Here is a 14,605-nt window from a genome sequence, read left to right as displayed (position 1 = left end):
AGCCAGTGTGTGGCTGAGTTGAGAGCGTGTGGGCAAGTCCTGTGTGGGATCTGCTGGTGTCTCCATTTTGCAGATGAGGAAACCCAGGCTCAGAGGATGGGTGGGTTGCTGAAGTGGGAGTGCCCCAAGACTGGCAGTCGATCCCTTTCCTTCCACCAGGACAGGCTTGCAGCTGGGAGTGGATGGTGAGGGGAGATGGGATTTGGGGTCCGGGGCAGAGACCTCGGCTGTGAAGGGTGGGTTCACACTGCCCCACCACATACCACACCACATAGTGGTCAGAACCTGGCCGGCCTCTGTCCCCCTCTACCCCCTGTGCTCCTCAGCCCCTGCTGGGGGCCCTGGGAAGGTCACGGGCAGCCTGCAGCAGCTGGGTTCTCAGGCTGGCCTTTACTCAGCACCAGTCCACAACAGAGGAGCTCTGTGAGCAGGTGCCCCAAGAATGGGTGTCTTCCGTGTGACCCTCCTGCTGACCCTACCTATTATACTTTACTTATCAAACACTCATCTAGAATTTACCAGAATTTGTGCCAGGCCCTATTCCAAGCACTTGACAAATACCAGCTTGTTTAAATGCCCCCAACTCCCCTAGGAGGGGGGACCAGGTCCCAGGCCATGTGGCGGATGCAGAATTTGTCCCCCCGCCCCACGGATCCCACATTTGTTTAGTACTTGCCGTGTGCCTCTTGTGACCACCCACTACAGTCTGAGTGAGCACACCCATTCCATCTTTCCAGTGACGGCCACTCAGCCTGCACCCCATGCACCTCCTGTCCAGGGCCCTGGTCCTCGAGGGGGCCCCTTCCCCACTGCTCACCTAGGCCAGAATTAGGAGGCCGGGGTCAAGGGCTCAGCCTGGCGGAGTCTGGCCAGCATGGTGGAGAGGTCCAGGATGAACAGCTTCACCTAGGGGTCCCCAACATGGCCAGAGTCACATCCCAGCCTCTTGAGTGTCCCGGCCCCTCCCCCAATACCCTGGAGGCTGGAAAGCAGGGGTGGCGGTGGAGACCCCTATTAGACAGCAATGATGGTGGTTCCCAGGAGCAGCGAACCTGGCCTAAAGTGTTCTGGATTTTTTAAGTCTCCTAAGCGATTCGTTCACAGACACCTACACCATTGTCTAACCTGCTACCACCTGTATTGTAATTAAATTAGAATTCTCCCTTACATAATTCTTTTTTTTTTCCTTTTAATTGGATCAGTCGCATTCACTGGTGAATGACCTACTCTTTTTATCTTCTCTATGGAGGGTCCTCCATTTTGTTTTAAGTAACCTATTTATTGATAATGAGCAGAATGAACACCCACGGATCCACTGCCAAGACCTAGAACTTGATGCTCAGAGAATGGGCTCGCATCACAGAGGGTCATGCTTAACCCAGAGAAGGTGGGATTTCAGGGACTATGATTTTCCCAGAGGTTTAGAGGCCGGAGTGACATACAGAGGGGCCCTCACCTGCTCCAGCTGCCCCTCGGTGTCCTCGATGTCCAGATCAGGTGGCCGCCTCTGGTGCTGGCACACAAGCTGAAACAGGTTCAGTGCTGCCATCCTGGTGCGTCCCAGGAGCAGGGTCTTCTCAGCAGCTGTGTTCTGGATCTGAATCCACTTGGATTCCTGGAGAACACCCGTCCCCTTCCCCATTAAGGTGTGAGCTGGCCAGAAGAGGGCTGGGGCCACATTCCCATCCACCTCCCACCAGTCAGATGCCCATGGGCGCTCTCAGGGAGAGGACTGCAGGAACCGGGTGTCAAGTAGGACCGGCCTCCAGCGCCCTCCAGTGCTTTCGATGCCTGAAGCCTGCCCCTGAGTGCAGCATTTCCCCAGCTGTTCTTATCCACCCTGGCACTCTTCCCTGCGGTGGGAGGCTGGGGTCCCGGGCGTCCACGTCCTCCTGGCGGCGGGAGTACCCAGTGCAGCGTGCGCTCCCGCGCCGCCTCCAGTTGCTCCAGCAGCTGCGCTCGCCGCTGGCCCTGCCGCAGCAGCTCGTCCTGCCAGGCGTCCCGCAGCCGCTGCTGCCGCGCGCGCCCCTCTTCCAGCTCCAAGAGCTGCTGGCGCTCCGTGACCCTCAGCGCCTCCTGCGTGTCAGCCAGGCCGTCGAAGCGCGCCACCAGCTCAGAGATCTCTTGGAACTAGGATGGGGTCGGGAGGGAGATTAACCAGGCCTGCTGCCTCCTGCCCTCCGCATCCCCACCTCCGCCTCCTCGGCGGAACTGTGAAATGGGGACATCACACAGCTCCTGCCCCAGAAGTGGGGACTATTCCTGGCCTTCCCCACTTCCACCAAAAGCTATGCTTCATTGCCTCTGATTAATATTAATTCATTGTTTCATTCAACTAATACTTACTGTCTGGATTCCCCCTACCCCCACCTCCTTTTGTTACCTTTCTGAGTATCAGTTGCCCCACCTGTAAAAATGGGGTTGAGAATAACAAGCCCCACTTCACTGGATCTTGGAGAGCATTCAAGAACACAGCGTGTTCTTGGCATAGTTAGTGCTCAATAAGTGGTGATTCCTGGCATACAGTCAGCGCTCCAGTAGTGCACATTTCCAAAGCCTTTCCTGAGGCCGCCCAACCCCGCATGCTGGCGCTGAGCACCAAAACCTCTTGCAGGACGCTCACCTCGGGCAGCTGCTCCAGCACTTGGCCGAGCAGGCGCGCGCAGGGCTCCAGGCGCTGCAGTCGGCGCTGCAGCCGCGCGCGCTCCCGCCGCAGCTCCTCCAGTTGGGCCCGAAGCCGCAGCGCCTCCGCCTCCTGGCGGTCCGCCTGGTGCCGCTCTTCGGCCGCCCTCCGTAGTGCGCGGCTGCGCCGAGCTTCGCCTTCCTGGGAAGGAGGGATGGAGAGGAGACGACGACCCCCAGGACTTGGGAGCCTGCGGAGCTCGCTGCTTCCACACCGTTCCAACATTCGCACGTTGAGTCACGGGATGCAAACAGATGGCCCGCGGGCCAAATCCAGCCAAAATCTCTGATTTTGGTCTCTCACTCCTCCCGCAGGCTTTTATCTATCTATCTATCTATCTATCTATCTATCCATCTATCTATATCTATATCTGCGGGGTTTGGGGGGGTGGGAAGGAGGTAATTAGATTTTATTTATGTATGTATTTATTTTTTTAAAAATTTAAGGTACTGGGGATTGAACCCAGGACCTCGTGTATGCTAAACACACACTCTGTCACTGAGATACCGTCCCCCATTCTGTACGCTTTTAAAATGCTTCAGGCAGTGCGTGTGTATTTCCCACCACTCGCTTTTGTATTGGGGATACATAAAATGTTTAAGTTTGTATCACTGTCTGGCCCCTATAGGATTGTGCCTTTGTGACTCTGCTCTGCCTCACCCCCAGCAGTCTCCACCTACCCGCAAAAACTTTTCAAAGCGGACAAAGGACCTCTTTAGCTCCTGCTTTTGCTGTTCCAACTGTTCCCACCGCCGTTGCAGGGATGCCTTCACAGTCTGGAACACCTGGGAGGTGAAGAGTGGGTGTCTGTGTGTGTTTGGGGGTTCAAGTCATCCAACGCTTTCAGGTTCACAATTAACCTCTTGCATCTGTCGTTCTGATCTGTGGCTGCACCCTTGCTCAAATCCCACCTCCCACGATGAAGCCCAAATTCCATCCTGCAGCCCATGCTTGTCAGTGTCCTTGCTCTTCCTTCCAGCCACGATGGCTCCCACCTCCCACCTCCCACGATGAAGCCCAAATTCCATCCTGCAGCCCATGCTTGTCAGTGTCCTTGCTCTTCCTTCCAGCCTCATCTTACCCTCTCTCCTCTGACACTATCTTCCAGCCACTTACACATCCTTGCTTTCTAGTCTTTGTATATGCTGTTCCCAATGCCTGTTTTTCCCTCCCCACTCTGTCCCTGTTTGCTAGATAAGCCAACTTGTCCTTCCGCAATCCCTAAGACATCACTTCCTCCAGGAAGTCCTCCATGACCACTCCTGTGTAGAGACAGAGGCTTTCTCTGGGGTCCCACAGTCCCAGCTCAGTGCTTCCCCCTCATAGCAATCATTTGTCTGTCTCCTCCTCTAGGCTGTGAGCCCATGAAGGCAGGGACTGTGGTCAGACCTGTAGATCCCAGTGCAGTGCCCTACACATAGTAGCTGCTCAATGCACCTGTATTTGCACCAACCACTGATCTCATTTGATCCCCATTTGACAGATAAGGAAACCAAGTCTCGGAACAGTGACTTTTCTCAGATCTTGTAGAAATAAGTTGACTCCATCCCTTTCCATCCTTTTTTTTTTTTCTCTCACTATCATTTTTTTGGTTTGGGGGTCCCAAATTTTTCAGGGGCTGCACTGAGTGGTTCACCTCCTTCTGGGCCTGAAGGCCCCGGTCAGCATCCACCAGCTCCTGCCTCTTCTCCAAGAGATGCAGCAATGGAGGGACATGGTCCACATTCTGCTCCAGGATCTTCCTGAAGGGACTCAAGGAGGAAGTAGGGGTGAAGGAGGCAAGACTCAGGGCTCCCTAACTCCCCTCTGATGCCTGAAATGCCCCCATTAGCCACCTCCTGGCTGTTGAATTCTTCATTCATTCAACAAATTGTCCTGAGCACCTACTCTGTGCCAGGCACTGTTCTAGGTACTGGGGATGCAGCCCCGAACAGGCCAGTCAAAGATCCCTGCCCTCCAGGAGCTGGCATCCTGCTGGGGACCACTGAAAAGAAAGCTAACAAATAATAATAAATAATGCTAAGACATGGCAGGTGCTAAGATGAAAAACGCAGCAGAGGAAACCTCTCAATAAGGAGATGGAAAAGTCTCCAAGGAGGGGACATTTGAGCAGAGACTTGAAGGAGAAGAAGGAGTGAGACATGGGGATACTGCAGGGAACAGATTCTAGGCCAAGGGAACAGCAAATGCTAAGCCCCAAGTAGTGTAGAAGGAGCTGTTGGAGGGGAGGAAGGGAGGAGCAGAGAATGGGAATTCATATCAGAGAGGTTGTGATGGTTAGACAGTGGGCCATGATGACGGGGTACTTCTGAGTGATGTGGGAGGCCTGGGAGGGTCTGGAGGAGAGGAAGGACCCCTCTGGCTGCTGTAGGGAGCAAGGGCAGTAGGAGGAGGGTCAGCTTCAGGGGACCAGGGACAGGTCATGGGATGATGCTGAGAGGATGTGGTTCTAATCTGAGTGGGTGTACTAGAGGTAAGAAGGGGTTGGTTCTGGATACTGTTGGAGAGCAGGGCTGATGGAGGAGGGGAGAAAGGAGTCAAAGGTGAACACAGATGCTGGAAGGATGTTGCTGATGGCAGGCTGAGTGGGGAGAAGGGGAGATCAGCTCTTTGCTCTGGCTAAGTTTAGATTGGGCCGCCCTTTGACCTCTGCAGGAGGGTTCAAAAGGAGTCTGGGATCCGGAACCAGGCTCCCAGGGGACAGGAGGGGCTGGAGACAGCCCAGAAGGTAGGTTGTGTAGGGAGCAGAAGGAATGCACTACCATTCCACTTGGCAAGGCTTTCCCAGCTCTGGTCCAGGGGAAACCCTCTCATTTTACAGATTCTGAGAAGGTTGCCACCCCCGTGTCCCCAACCACACTGCTGAAACAAAGCAGGCACGGGACAAGCTCCCCCCACTCTTCCTTTAAAATGCAGTTGCAGGGAGAGGGGGCAACAGTTCACAGAGTAAATCCCTCCCAACTTGGTTCAACCGGTTTAATCTCAGCTGGATATCAGTAACAGATTAGGAAACCAAGCCACTGACCCAGCTCTGCCCTGACTAGCAGACCTTGGGGAAATTGCCGTTTCCTTCTAAGCCTCAGTTTCTTCCTCTGGGAAGTGGAGGCAGTAATTCTCCACCAAGAACTGCCTGAGGAAACCAGGACCCAGGGGTAGGGGGAAGGGATAGGCCATCCCACCTGCTCCTGCCCTCCTCCCAGTCCTCCCTGCCATTCCGTGCCACTCACTTGGGCAGTTTCTCTTGCAAGGTCAGTCGGAAATATTCCTCCCAGGGCACTGCCATTCTCCCAGCAATTGCCCTCGCTTGCTTGCTTGCTTGCTGAAGTTTTGCACCAGCCTAGGAGGCCCCGGGGTCCTGATGGAGGGGAGAGGAGGGCGCTTAGTACTCCCGGAAGGCAGCCACCCAGCAGGCCTTGGTTGCCTGGGCAACCAACGACGCAGCATTCCAACGCCTGCCTGGAGAATCCACCCCAAGGGTGAGAGGGGAGGGGAGCAGCTTTTGTAGGTTCTAGGGGAAGATCTAACTCCCAATCTAAATTGGGGTTCAGTGGAGAGGACGTGGGTCTCTTGGCCAAGAATTTGCCCCTCTTTTATTGTTTTTTTTAGATTTTTTTTTTGGATGGGGGAGGTAATTAGGTATATTTATCTATTTATCTTAATAGAGGTAGTGGGGATTGAATCCAGGGCCTTGTCTGTGCTAAGCATGCACTCTTCCACTGAGCTACTTCCCTACCCCCAAGAAATGTATTTTCTTATTGTACAGTAACACTATAAAAAAAATACTGTAGTTCCTGTTATGCCTACATTGCTTAAAACAACCCCCAAGCGTTCTGTCAGAGCATATTTAAAAAAAAGAAAGATGGAGCGAAAATAATATGCATTTTTATCTTTGAGCATTTTGCATTAAATTGCACATGACATCTTTCTGCATAAATTGAGGTAAAGTTAAAAGATACATGGTCTAATCTTTTTCTTGACTTAAAACATACTGAGGTATTAATTTACATAAAGTAAAAAATTTTTTTTCCACCTAGAACTCTAGGCTTTAGCAAATGCATAAAGTTGTGTAACCACCACAGTCAAGTTACAAAATATTCCCATCACCCCTAAAAGTCCTCATGTCCCTTTGTAATCAACCGTTGTTCCCCACCCAGCCCCTGGCAACCACGGACCTGTTCTCTCTCGCTACAGATTTGCTTTTGCCAGAATATCACCAATGGAATTACATACTTTATAACCTTGTGAATCTGGCTTTTTCACCTAGCAGTATTCATTTGAGATTCATTCATAGTGACATGTGTATTAGTGGTTCATTCTTTTTCATTGCTGAGTAGTATTTGATTACATACCATAGTTTGTTTATTCATCCTCCAGTTGGGTTTTTCTAATTCTTAACAATTATAAATATAGCCTGTATTCATGTGCATTTTTCCTGTGTGAACAGAAGCTTTCATTTCACTTGTCTAAATATGTAGGAGTAGGATTGCTGGATCATATAGTAAGTGTATGTTTAACGTATCAAAAACTACAAACTTGTTTTTCAAAGTCGCTGCGCCGTTTTCATATTCGCACTAGCAACACATGGATCTGATCGCTCCATCTCCTCACCAGCAGTTGGTACTGTCAGTTTTTGTAAAAGTTATTCTCATAGATGTATAGCTGTATGAATACAGCTTTTTTATTTACAGATAATTGTAGATTCCTGAGCAGATTAACCCAGCAGATTAACTGGCCGCTTCACCCAGTTTCCCCCGATGGCAATATCTTGCACAGCGATAGTCCAGGAAATTGACATTGATACAATCCACCCACCTTATTTAGATTTCTCAGTTTTACATGTACTCACTTGTGTGTGTGTGTGTGTGTGTATTTAGTTCTATGCAGTTTTTTAAAAATTACCTATTGGGGGGAGGTGATTAGGTTCTTATTTGTTTATTTTTAGTGGAGGTACTGGGGATTGAACCCAGGACCTCGTGCATGCTAGGCAGGCACTCTACCACTCTGCTATACCCTCCCCCTTATGTAACTTTATCACATGCAGATTCCTATGACCGGCACAGTCAAGATACAGAACATCCCAAGGATGCTTCAGGCTACCCTTTTAGAGGCACATCCATCCTCCTCCCTCCTGCCTCCCTAATCCCTGGCCACCAGTCATCTATTCTCCAATTATTAAGATCGTTTTGTCATGTCAGGAGTGTTACATAGTAATTGGAAGATGACTGTGTAATCTTTTGAGATTGGCTTTCTTTCCTCAGCATAATTCTATGGAGGTCCAGCCTGGTCGTTACAGGTGTTTGTTCTTTTTGACTGCCGAAGTAGCATTCCATGGTGTGGGTGTACCTCGGTTTCTTTAGTCACTCACGTTGGAGGACGTTTGGGTTGTTTCCTGTCTTTGACTAGTAGGAATAAGGCCACTGTGGAGATTCCTGTCTTCCCTTTCGTGTGAACATAAATTTTCGTTTCTCTGGTATAGATGCCCAGGAGTACCATTGCTGGGTCATAAGGTAGATGCCTGTCTAGCTGGTTTTGGTTTTGTTTTAAGAAGTGCTGTATTCTTTGCCAGAGTGGCTGTACCCTTTTATACTCCCATTAGCAATGTGCAAGTGGTCCAGTTTTTTTCTGCATCACCATTTTTGTTCCAGCCATTCTGATCGGTGCGGAGGGACAGCTCATTGTGGTTGTACATTGAGTGTCTCTACTGGCTAATGACGATGAACATCTTTTCGTGTGCTAATTCACCATCTGTATATCCTCTTCAGCAAAGTATCTGTTCCTGTCTGTGGCTTGTGTCCTACTTGGATTTTTTTTTTAAACTGTTGAGTGTTGAGACTTCTCTGTATATTCTAGATCTATGTCTAGATGTTCCAGATAGCTCTCTGTTGGACATCTTCTCCCAGTCTGCAGCTTGTATTTGCATTCTCTTCAAGTGGGCTTTTGCCAAGTTTTCAATTTTGATGATGTCCAATTTGCCACTTTTTCTTTTATGGATTGTGCTTTTGGTGTCAGGTCTAAGGTGGGTTTTGAATTCAGGTCGTCTGGCTGTGGAGTCCACCCTCTTAACCACATCACCCCAGATATAGTTCTGCTACTTTTTGGATCTTTTTTACCTTAGTCCCATTCCCTTCCTTCCCTCCCCAGAGGATGCCATTATCTTGAAGCTGATATGCAGTTTACCCTTCTTAATTTCTCTTCTTTTAGAGGTGGTTTTTTGTTTGTTTATTTTGGTCAATGTTTATTGGGCACCTACTATGTGCCAGGCACTGTGTGAGGATACAGCAGTGGATAAGACAGAACCTGCCCTCATGGGGCTTAGAGGCTAATGGGGAGGCCAGATGAATCAAATAACCCTGCAAATGTGTCATTACACTCCGATGGGATTGCCAGGAGGGGTGCAGAGTGCAAGGAGGGGGGCAGGGAGGCCTCCCTGAGGAAGTGACATGTGAACCCAGAAGTGAAGGATGAGTAAGGGTGAGTAAAGGAGAGGACGAGTATTCTAAGTAGCAGCAATAGCAAGTGCAAAGGCCCTGAGGCAGGAGGATGTGCCCCCCCACCCCCAAGAGAACAAAGTCTGTAGGTTGGTTTGCAGAACTCCAGGATGATGGGGTAGGTCAGGACTGCCTAGGGCCAAGGAGGGACAGAAGTGGACCACAGGTGACAGACAGACAACGAGTTAAGTGACTCCTCCAAGGACACGAGTGCTTGAGAAGTGCTGGGCCCTGGTGTTTGTTTATATAGAGATAACTCAGCCTATCCCTGCTTTGGAACTGCTCTAGGCTTAGAGGAGAGGAGACGGTCCCTACACAAACAACCTGTCTTCAGGAAGCTGGAGCTGGGGCTCTTGCTCTGCAGCCAGACAATCCACCCCTCCACTCTGTTAAATACGGCCTTGCTCCCAAATCCTTTCTGGGCTCGCCTGCCCTGCTGTTGAAGCAGGGCCTCCGGCTTGTCTCTGTCCCCACGTCCTGGGGGATGGGTTGGGTGGGGCTGCTGAGTGACAGCAGGACACAGCTTCTCGGCTGGCCTTGCCCTTGGCCACAAACCCAGGATCTCTGGAAATATCCACTCTCCCCAACGCCACCCACCTAGTCTCACGCTTGAGTGGCTTCTTCCTTCCCACTTGTCCTTTCCAAGGTGGGGGCAGGGGCGGACACTCCCCTTCACGGAGTAGGGCTGAGGAAGGAGGAAGCCACTGCAGCCTGACAGACAGACACTTTGTCATCAGGCCGTGGGAGGAGGGGACTTACTGGCCCTGCTTGCGAGGCAGCCAGCCCACAGGGGGGTGGTTTGGAAATCCTGCCCACTCCTCCCACCGCTGCCTCCTGGCCCATGTGGCTCCCTGCCCAGAATCGTGCCCAGCACTCACAAATGAGGCTTTGTGTTCCCGAGACAAAGAACACGTTCCTCACCCCCAACCTGGACCAGGGCTTGTCCGCCTTGCCCTGATCTTGGCCTCAGAAGGGATGGCCACTTCCCAGCAGGGGAAACAAACAGAGGTCTAGAGATGGACAGGTTTGCAGAGCCAGAGGAGGGCTCTGCCTCCTGCTTTGGGGGTGAAGGTGTAGCAGGGAGGTGGGAAGCTGGCAGTGTTAAGGCACCATGGGGAAAAAAATAAAAATGACCATTATAAATAATATGACCATTATCACAAGGGGAGAGACCGGATTCCAGCCCGCGAGGGGCACTGAGTTCTATTTAACCTGGAGAGTGTATTTTGAGTCTTTCTGATGTGCCAAGCGGTGTGGGAGGCACTGCATGAATCAGACATTGTCCGTGACATTTAGGAGATAAGACGGGCATGTAAATCACCATGAAACAAGAGAACAAGAGACCAAGGTCACAGAGTGGTGCCAACCAACGGGCAAGGGGTGAGGGGGTGGTCCTCTTCCTGGCTGCCCAGGAGGCTGAGTAGAGATTCAAAGCAAGGGCAGCGGAGCTGTCAGAAACCAGAAGAAGCACGAACTCTTTTATTTTTTTTTTCTAGATTTTTTTTGGTGGGGTGAGACAGGTAATTAAGTTTATTTATTTTTAAGGGAGGTACTGGGGGTTGAACCCAGGACCTCACGCATGCTAAGATCGCCCCACTGCCTAGTACGTAGTAGGCGCTCAATACGCATTTGTTGAGTAAGAAAAGTATTTTATATATATGCATGCTTTTTATAGATAAAATATTATATATAATTCTTATTTATATAAGAATTATATATATCATTTTATATATAATATCATAAATACAACACAAGCATACAACATATGAAAAAATATATGACAATAATTTTATATATGTAATATTTTATGGCCTCAGTATCACGCTGTATACACTGTGGTTTTCCCATGACTTAGTTTTTTTTTTCTTAATGGAAGTACTGGGGAATGAACCCAGAACCTTGTGCATGCGAAGCACATGCTCTACCACTGAGCTAAAACCTCCCCTAAGACTGCCTTTTAAACAGCTGTATAGTATTCCATTAAATTGCTATCACCCTGTCTGCACTCTTTCACCCCACCCCTCCTCTTTATTTAATTGCATCTAAGGGACTTATGGAAATAGGTAGAAAAAGGAATGCAAAGGAAGGAACTGTTGAGGCCAAGGCAGTGTGGGGGGTGGGGGTGGGGAAATATGAATAAAATCTTCAGGGTGTTGAATTCAGGAGGCGAGAGGGGTCTAGAGAGCCCTGGAGCCCTGGAATCCTGGGGCCGGTGGTGTATTGTTAAACTGACTCTCCAAAACAATTGCAAGTGTTTGTTTGCTAATTTCCATGGTGCAAATTCTCCTACCATGATTGATTCTAAGTTCTGGACGTGGCATTGCTGAATGCGGGGCTGGGAAGTTCTAGACACAGTCGGCTCTCAGGAACCAGTAGGAACAGCCTTCGGCACACCCATGCTCGTGCTCAGGCCTGAGCCCACTTTGGGATGAGGAGCCCCCTCCACTCCGTGTCTGTGAGCCCTCCCAGGGTCCCAGCCCCCGCATCTCAGACAAAGGCTGTGGGACTCAGCCAGTCCTGGGCCATGGGGCCCGTCAGGGTGCAGGAGCCCAATCTTGGGATCTCATATCAGATTTCTCAGCTGGGACACAAATCCCCAGATTCCCCCAGCTCAGCAAGCCGGAGCCGCTCTGGCTACTGAAGTGTGGCCACACCATACATCCCTGGAATTCAGGGTTGGGCCTGGGGCTTTGCCCCAGCCACGTGCTCAGGATCCAGCCTCAGAACTCGATCAGAGGTGGAATCAGGACATTGCATGATGGCATGACACTTACTGAGCACTTACTGAATGCCAGGCTACTGCTGAATGTCTGATGTTTATTTCATCCCATCCTCCCACCCATACTATGAAGTGGACACTATTATTATTCCCAATTTACAGATGAGGAAACTGAGGACACCAAGAGGGTAACTTACTTGCCCGAGAACATCCAGCTTATAAGTGTTGGTGCCAGGATTCAGTCCCAGGTTGGCTGAATGCTAAAACCTCTGCTCTTAAATCCTGAGTTCAGCATCTCTTTCCACTTGGCTTTATGAAGTATGGGCTGTGTGCATCCCATGGGCGCTAGACACTGCAGGGAGTTGGCAAGAAGATGATCATGGGTTTGTCTTGAAGAAGCTCAGGGGAAGGAGAGGTGGTTGACCATTTCTTGAGAACCTACTAGGAATGATGCCAGGTGCCTTTCACAGCCATCTTGATTAATTCTCACAACAACCCCACAAGAGGAGTGAGACCCACGTGACAGCCCAGGCCTGGGCGCTCATGACTTGCTCTCTTCTCTCCTGAATGGCCTCTAGCAGATCACACTCCTCTGGGCCACCTTTCCCCTTCTGGTTCCTTGACACGAGCTGCCCTAGGAGACCTCAAACCCTCTGCCAGCTTCAAGTCAAAGCTTCTCAGAACAACAGGATGTGGCCAGGCCATTTGAAAAGTATGGGGATTGTGGCCACAGGGCCACAGCCCCTGGCACATTGTTGGGTCGGTTGCTGGATATTGGACAGGTGACAGAGCTAGCTCCCTGGAGGCCTGGCTGGCACAGTCCATGGCCTTAGTAAGCCCTCTGGGGGCCTGCGGAGGATGTCTGGGAATGTGACTTCCTACTCAGTTCCAGAAGATGGGCTGAGATGGCTGATGGCCCCAGGACAAGGCCCCCAGTTCCCATCAAGGGTCCTGGGGGCAGGGTAGCTTATCTGAGGCCTCTTTTTTGGAAGAAAAAGGTTCAGCCAAAAGCTCCCACCTAGGTGAGGGGGTGGAGGAGAGGCAGGATACCTGTCATGAAGCAGCAGTCATGTAAGTACCATTTTCCTCTGGTGAGGATCTGGGGTGATGGATAAAGATGGGGGAGGGCTTAAACTACTCCCTTGGGGCTACCAGTGTTCTAGATTCAAGCCTGATCACCCCCTCACACCCCACTGAAGGATGTCGCAATACTTCTAAGGCTTAGAGCCAGCCCTGCTAGACCTATTCCCAGATAGGGTAACTGAGGCCCAGTCTCTGGAAGTTAGAAGACTCACCAGAGAGTGGCTAGCTGGGGAGAGAATTCCAGGGCTCTGAATCCCTCACCAGCCTGGCTGGGGTGCTGGGTGGGAAGTCAAGGAGGGAGATGGGGAGGCAGATCATTGGGTTGCTCCCGTGGCTGGGCAGGGCCCTCCCAGAATTGCCGGTCTGGGCGTTGGCTCCCAAACTCTTTCAGTCGGCCCTTCCCACTGGTGCCCAGGCCTGGGCTGACCCCAGCAGAGTGAGTCAGGCTCACCGCCAGCCCTTCTAAGACCTCTTAGGTAAACAACAAACTCACAGGGAGAAATAGTGTATCTGCCCTGGGATAGGCCCTTCTGGTCACATCATCTCATTTAAAACTTGAAAAATGTATGAACCTGGAGCTGCAGGAAGAAAACCTCTGCCTGGTGTGGGAGGACATCCTGGAAGAATTCCCAGGAGAGGTGACATTTGAGCTATGCCTTGAAGGGCAATAATAATTATAGCAAACACTTTCTGAAAGCTTCTTATGTGCCTTTTCGTGTTCTGAGACCTGTATCTGAAACCTTCATACCTGCTGTATCTCATCTGATTCTCTCAAAACTCTGTGAGGGAGATACTGTGTTATGCCCATTGAACAGATGAGAAAACTAAGCCAAGGCACAGAGAAGTTAAGTGACTTGCTCAAGACCACACAGCTACCAAGTAGCAGAGTCAGCATGCAAATCCAGAACGCCAGATCAGTTACTGACTGTAATACCTTCTATATGCTATTTAATCCACCTAATTACGCCCATTCTACGGATACACAAACTGAACCCAACGTATCCATAGAATGTGGGTAATAGTACAATCAATGGTAAGTAATGCATAGAGTTATTGTGAGTACGAAGATGAGATAATCCCTGTAAAACGCTTAGAACAGTGCCTGGCACACAGTAAGTGTTCAAACACTTGTAGATGGCTTTCATCATTGCTGTAGTGGTTGTTATTGTCAAGCCTTCCCCTCCCCCTCCGGCCGCGGCTTCCTCCCCCGCAGTCCCAGCCCGTGACGTGAGAGCTGCCGCTCGCACTGTCTGGGTTTAATTGGGAACTGAAAGAGATGGAAGGAGATGTTCGAGGCCCCCTCCTTGACTCAGAACAGACCCCGGGGGAATGTGCGACTCTCTCTCTAGCGACGCCTCCCGCCAGTGTCCGATACTGCTCCGGGACAGGGCAAGGAGGTGGGGCGGAGGAGGCGGCACCCGGATGGTAGGCAGGAAAGAGCCCGGGAGGTGTGAACGTGTCGGAGGCAGGGCAGGCAGGGGACATACTGTGTCTTCAGAGCCCAATGCCAACTCACCAGGCGCCTGCGGCCACGCCCATCATGGCCGTGAGCCGCTCCCCACCTGGCAGTCCCAGCCTCCGCGCGCCCGGGTCTCCGCGGCCGGTGCGCTCTGGCACGCTTGGCTGGGGTGC

The 14,605-nt window shown here is 51.0% G+C and overlaps 1 protein-coding gene across 5 annotated transcripts; it reads right to left on the bottom strand.

Annotated features, from left to right (window-relative positions):
* Positions 1-40: 40 nt before the first annotated feature.
* CFAP73 (cilia and flagella associated protein 73) lies at positions 41-12,104 on the bottom strand. Of its 5 annotated transcripts, none has more exons than XM_032472184.1 (8): positions 5,911-6,101; positions 4,320-4,434; positions 3,364-3,468; positions 2,624-2,824; positions 1,909-2,130; positions 1,457-1,615; positions 818-906; positions 41-172 (listed from the first exon to the last, which is right to left on the bottom strand). In XM_032472184.1, the coding sequence occupies exons 1-7, from the start codon at positions 5,964-5,966 to the stop codon at positions 829-831; spliced, it is 936 nt and encodes a 311-aa protein (XP_032328075.1). In that variant the 5' UTR covers positions 5,967-6,101; the 3' UTR covers positions 41-172; positions 818-828. The 5 variants fall into 5 exon arrangements, with proteins under 5 accessions (XP_032328075.1, XP_032328076.1, XP_032328073.1 ...); XM_032472185.1 differs by having other exon boundaries at positions 4,320-4,425; XM_032472182.1 differs by lacking the exons at positions 41-172; positions 818-906 and adding an exon at positions 12,088-12,104 and having other exon boundaries at positions 1,473-2,130; positions 5,911-6,038.
* Between the last annotated feature and the right edge of the window lie 2,501 nt (positions 12,105-14,605).

The sequence above is a fragment of the Camelus ferus genome, chromosome 32 (assembly GCF_009834535.1).
Source record: "Camelus ferus isolate YT-003-E chromosome 32, BCGSAC_Cfer_1.0, whole genome shotgun sequence".
Taxonomy (NCBI): domain Eukaryota; kingdom Metazoa; phylum Chordata; class Mammalia; order Artiodactyla; family Camelidae; genus Camelus; species Camelus ferus.
This window is presented reverse-complemented; position numbering and strand designations above follow the sequence as displayed.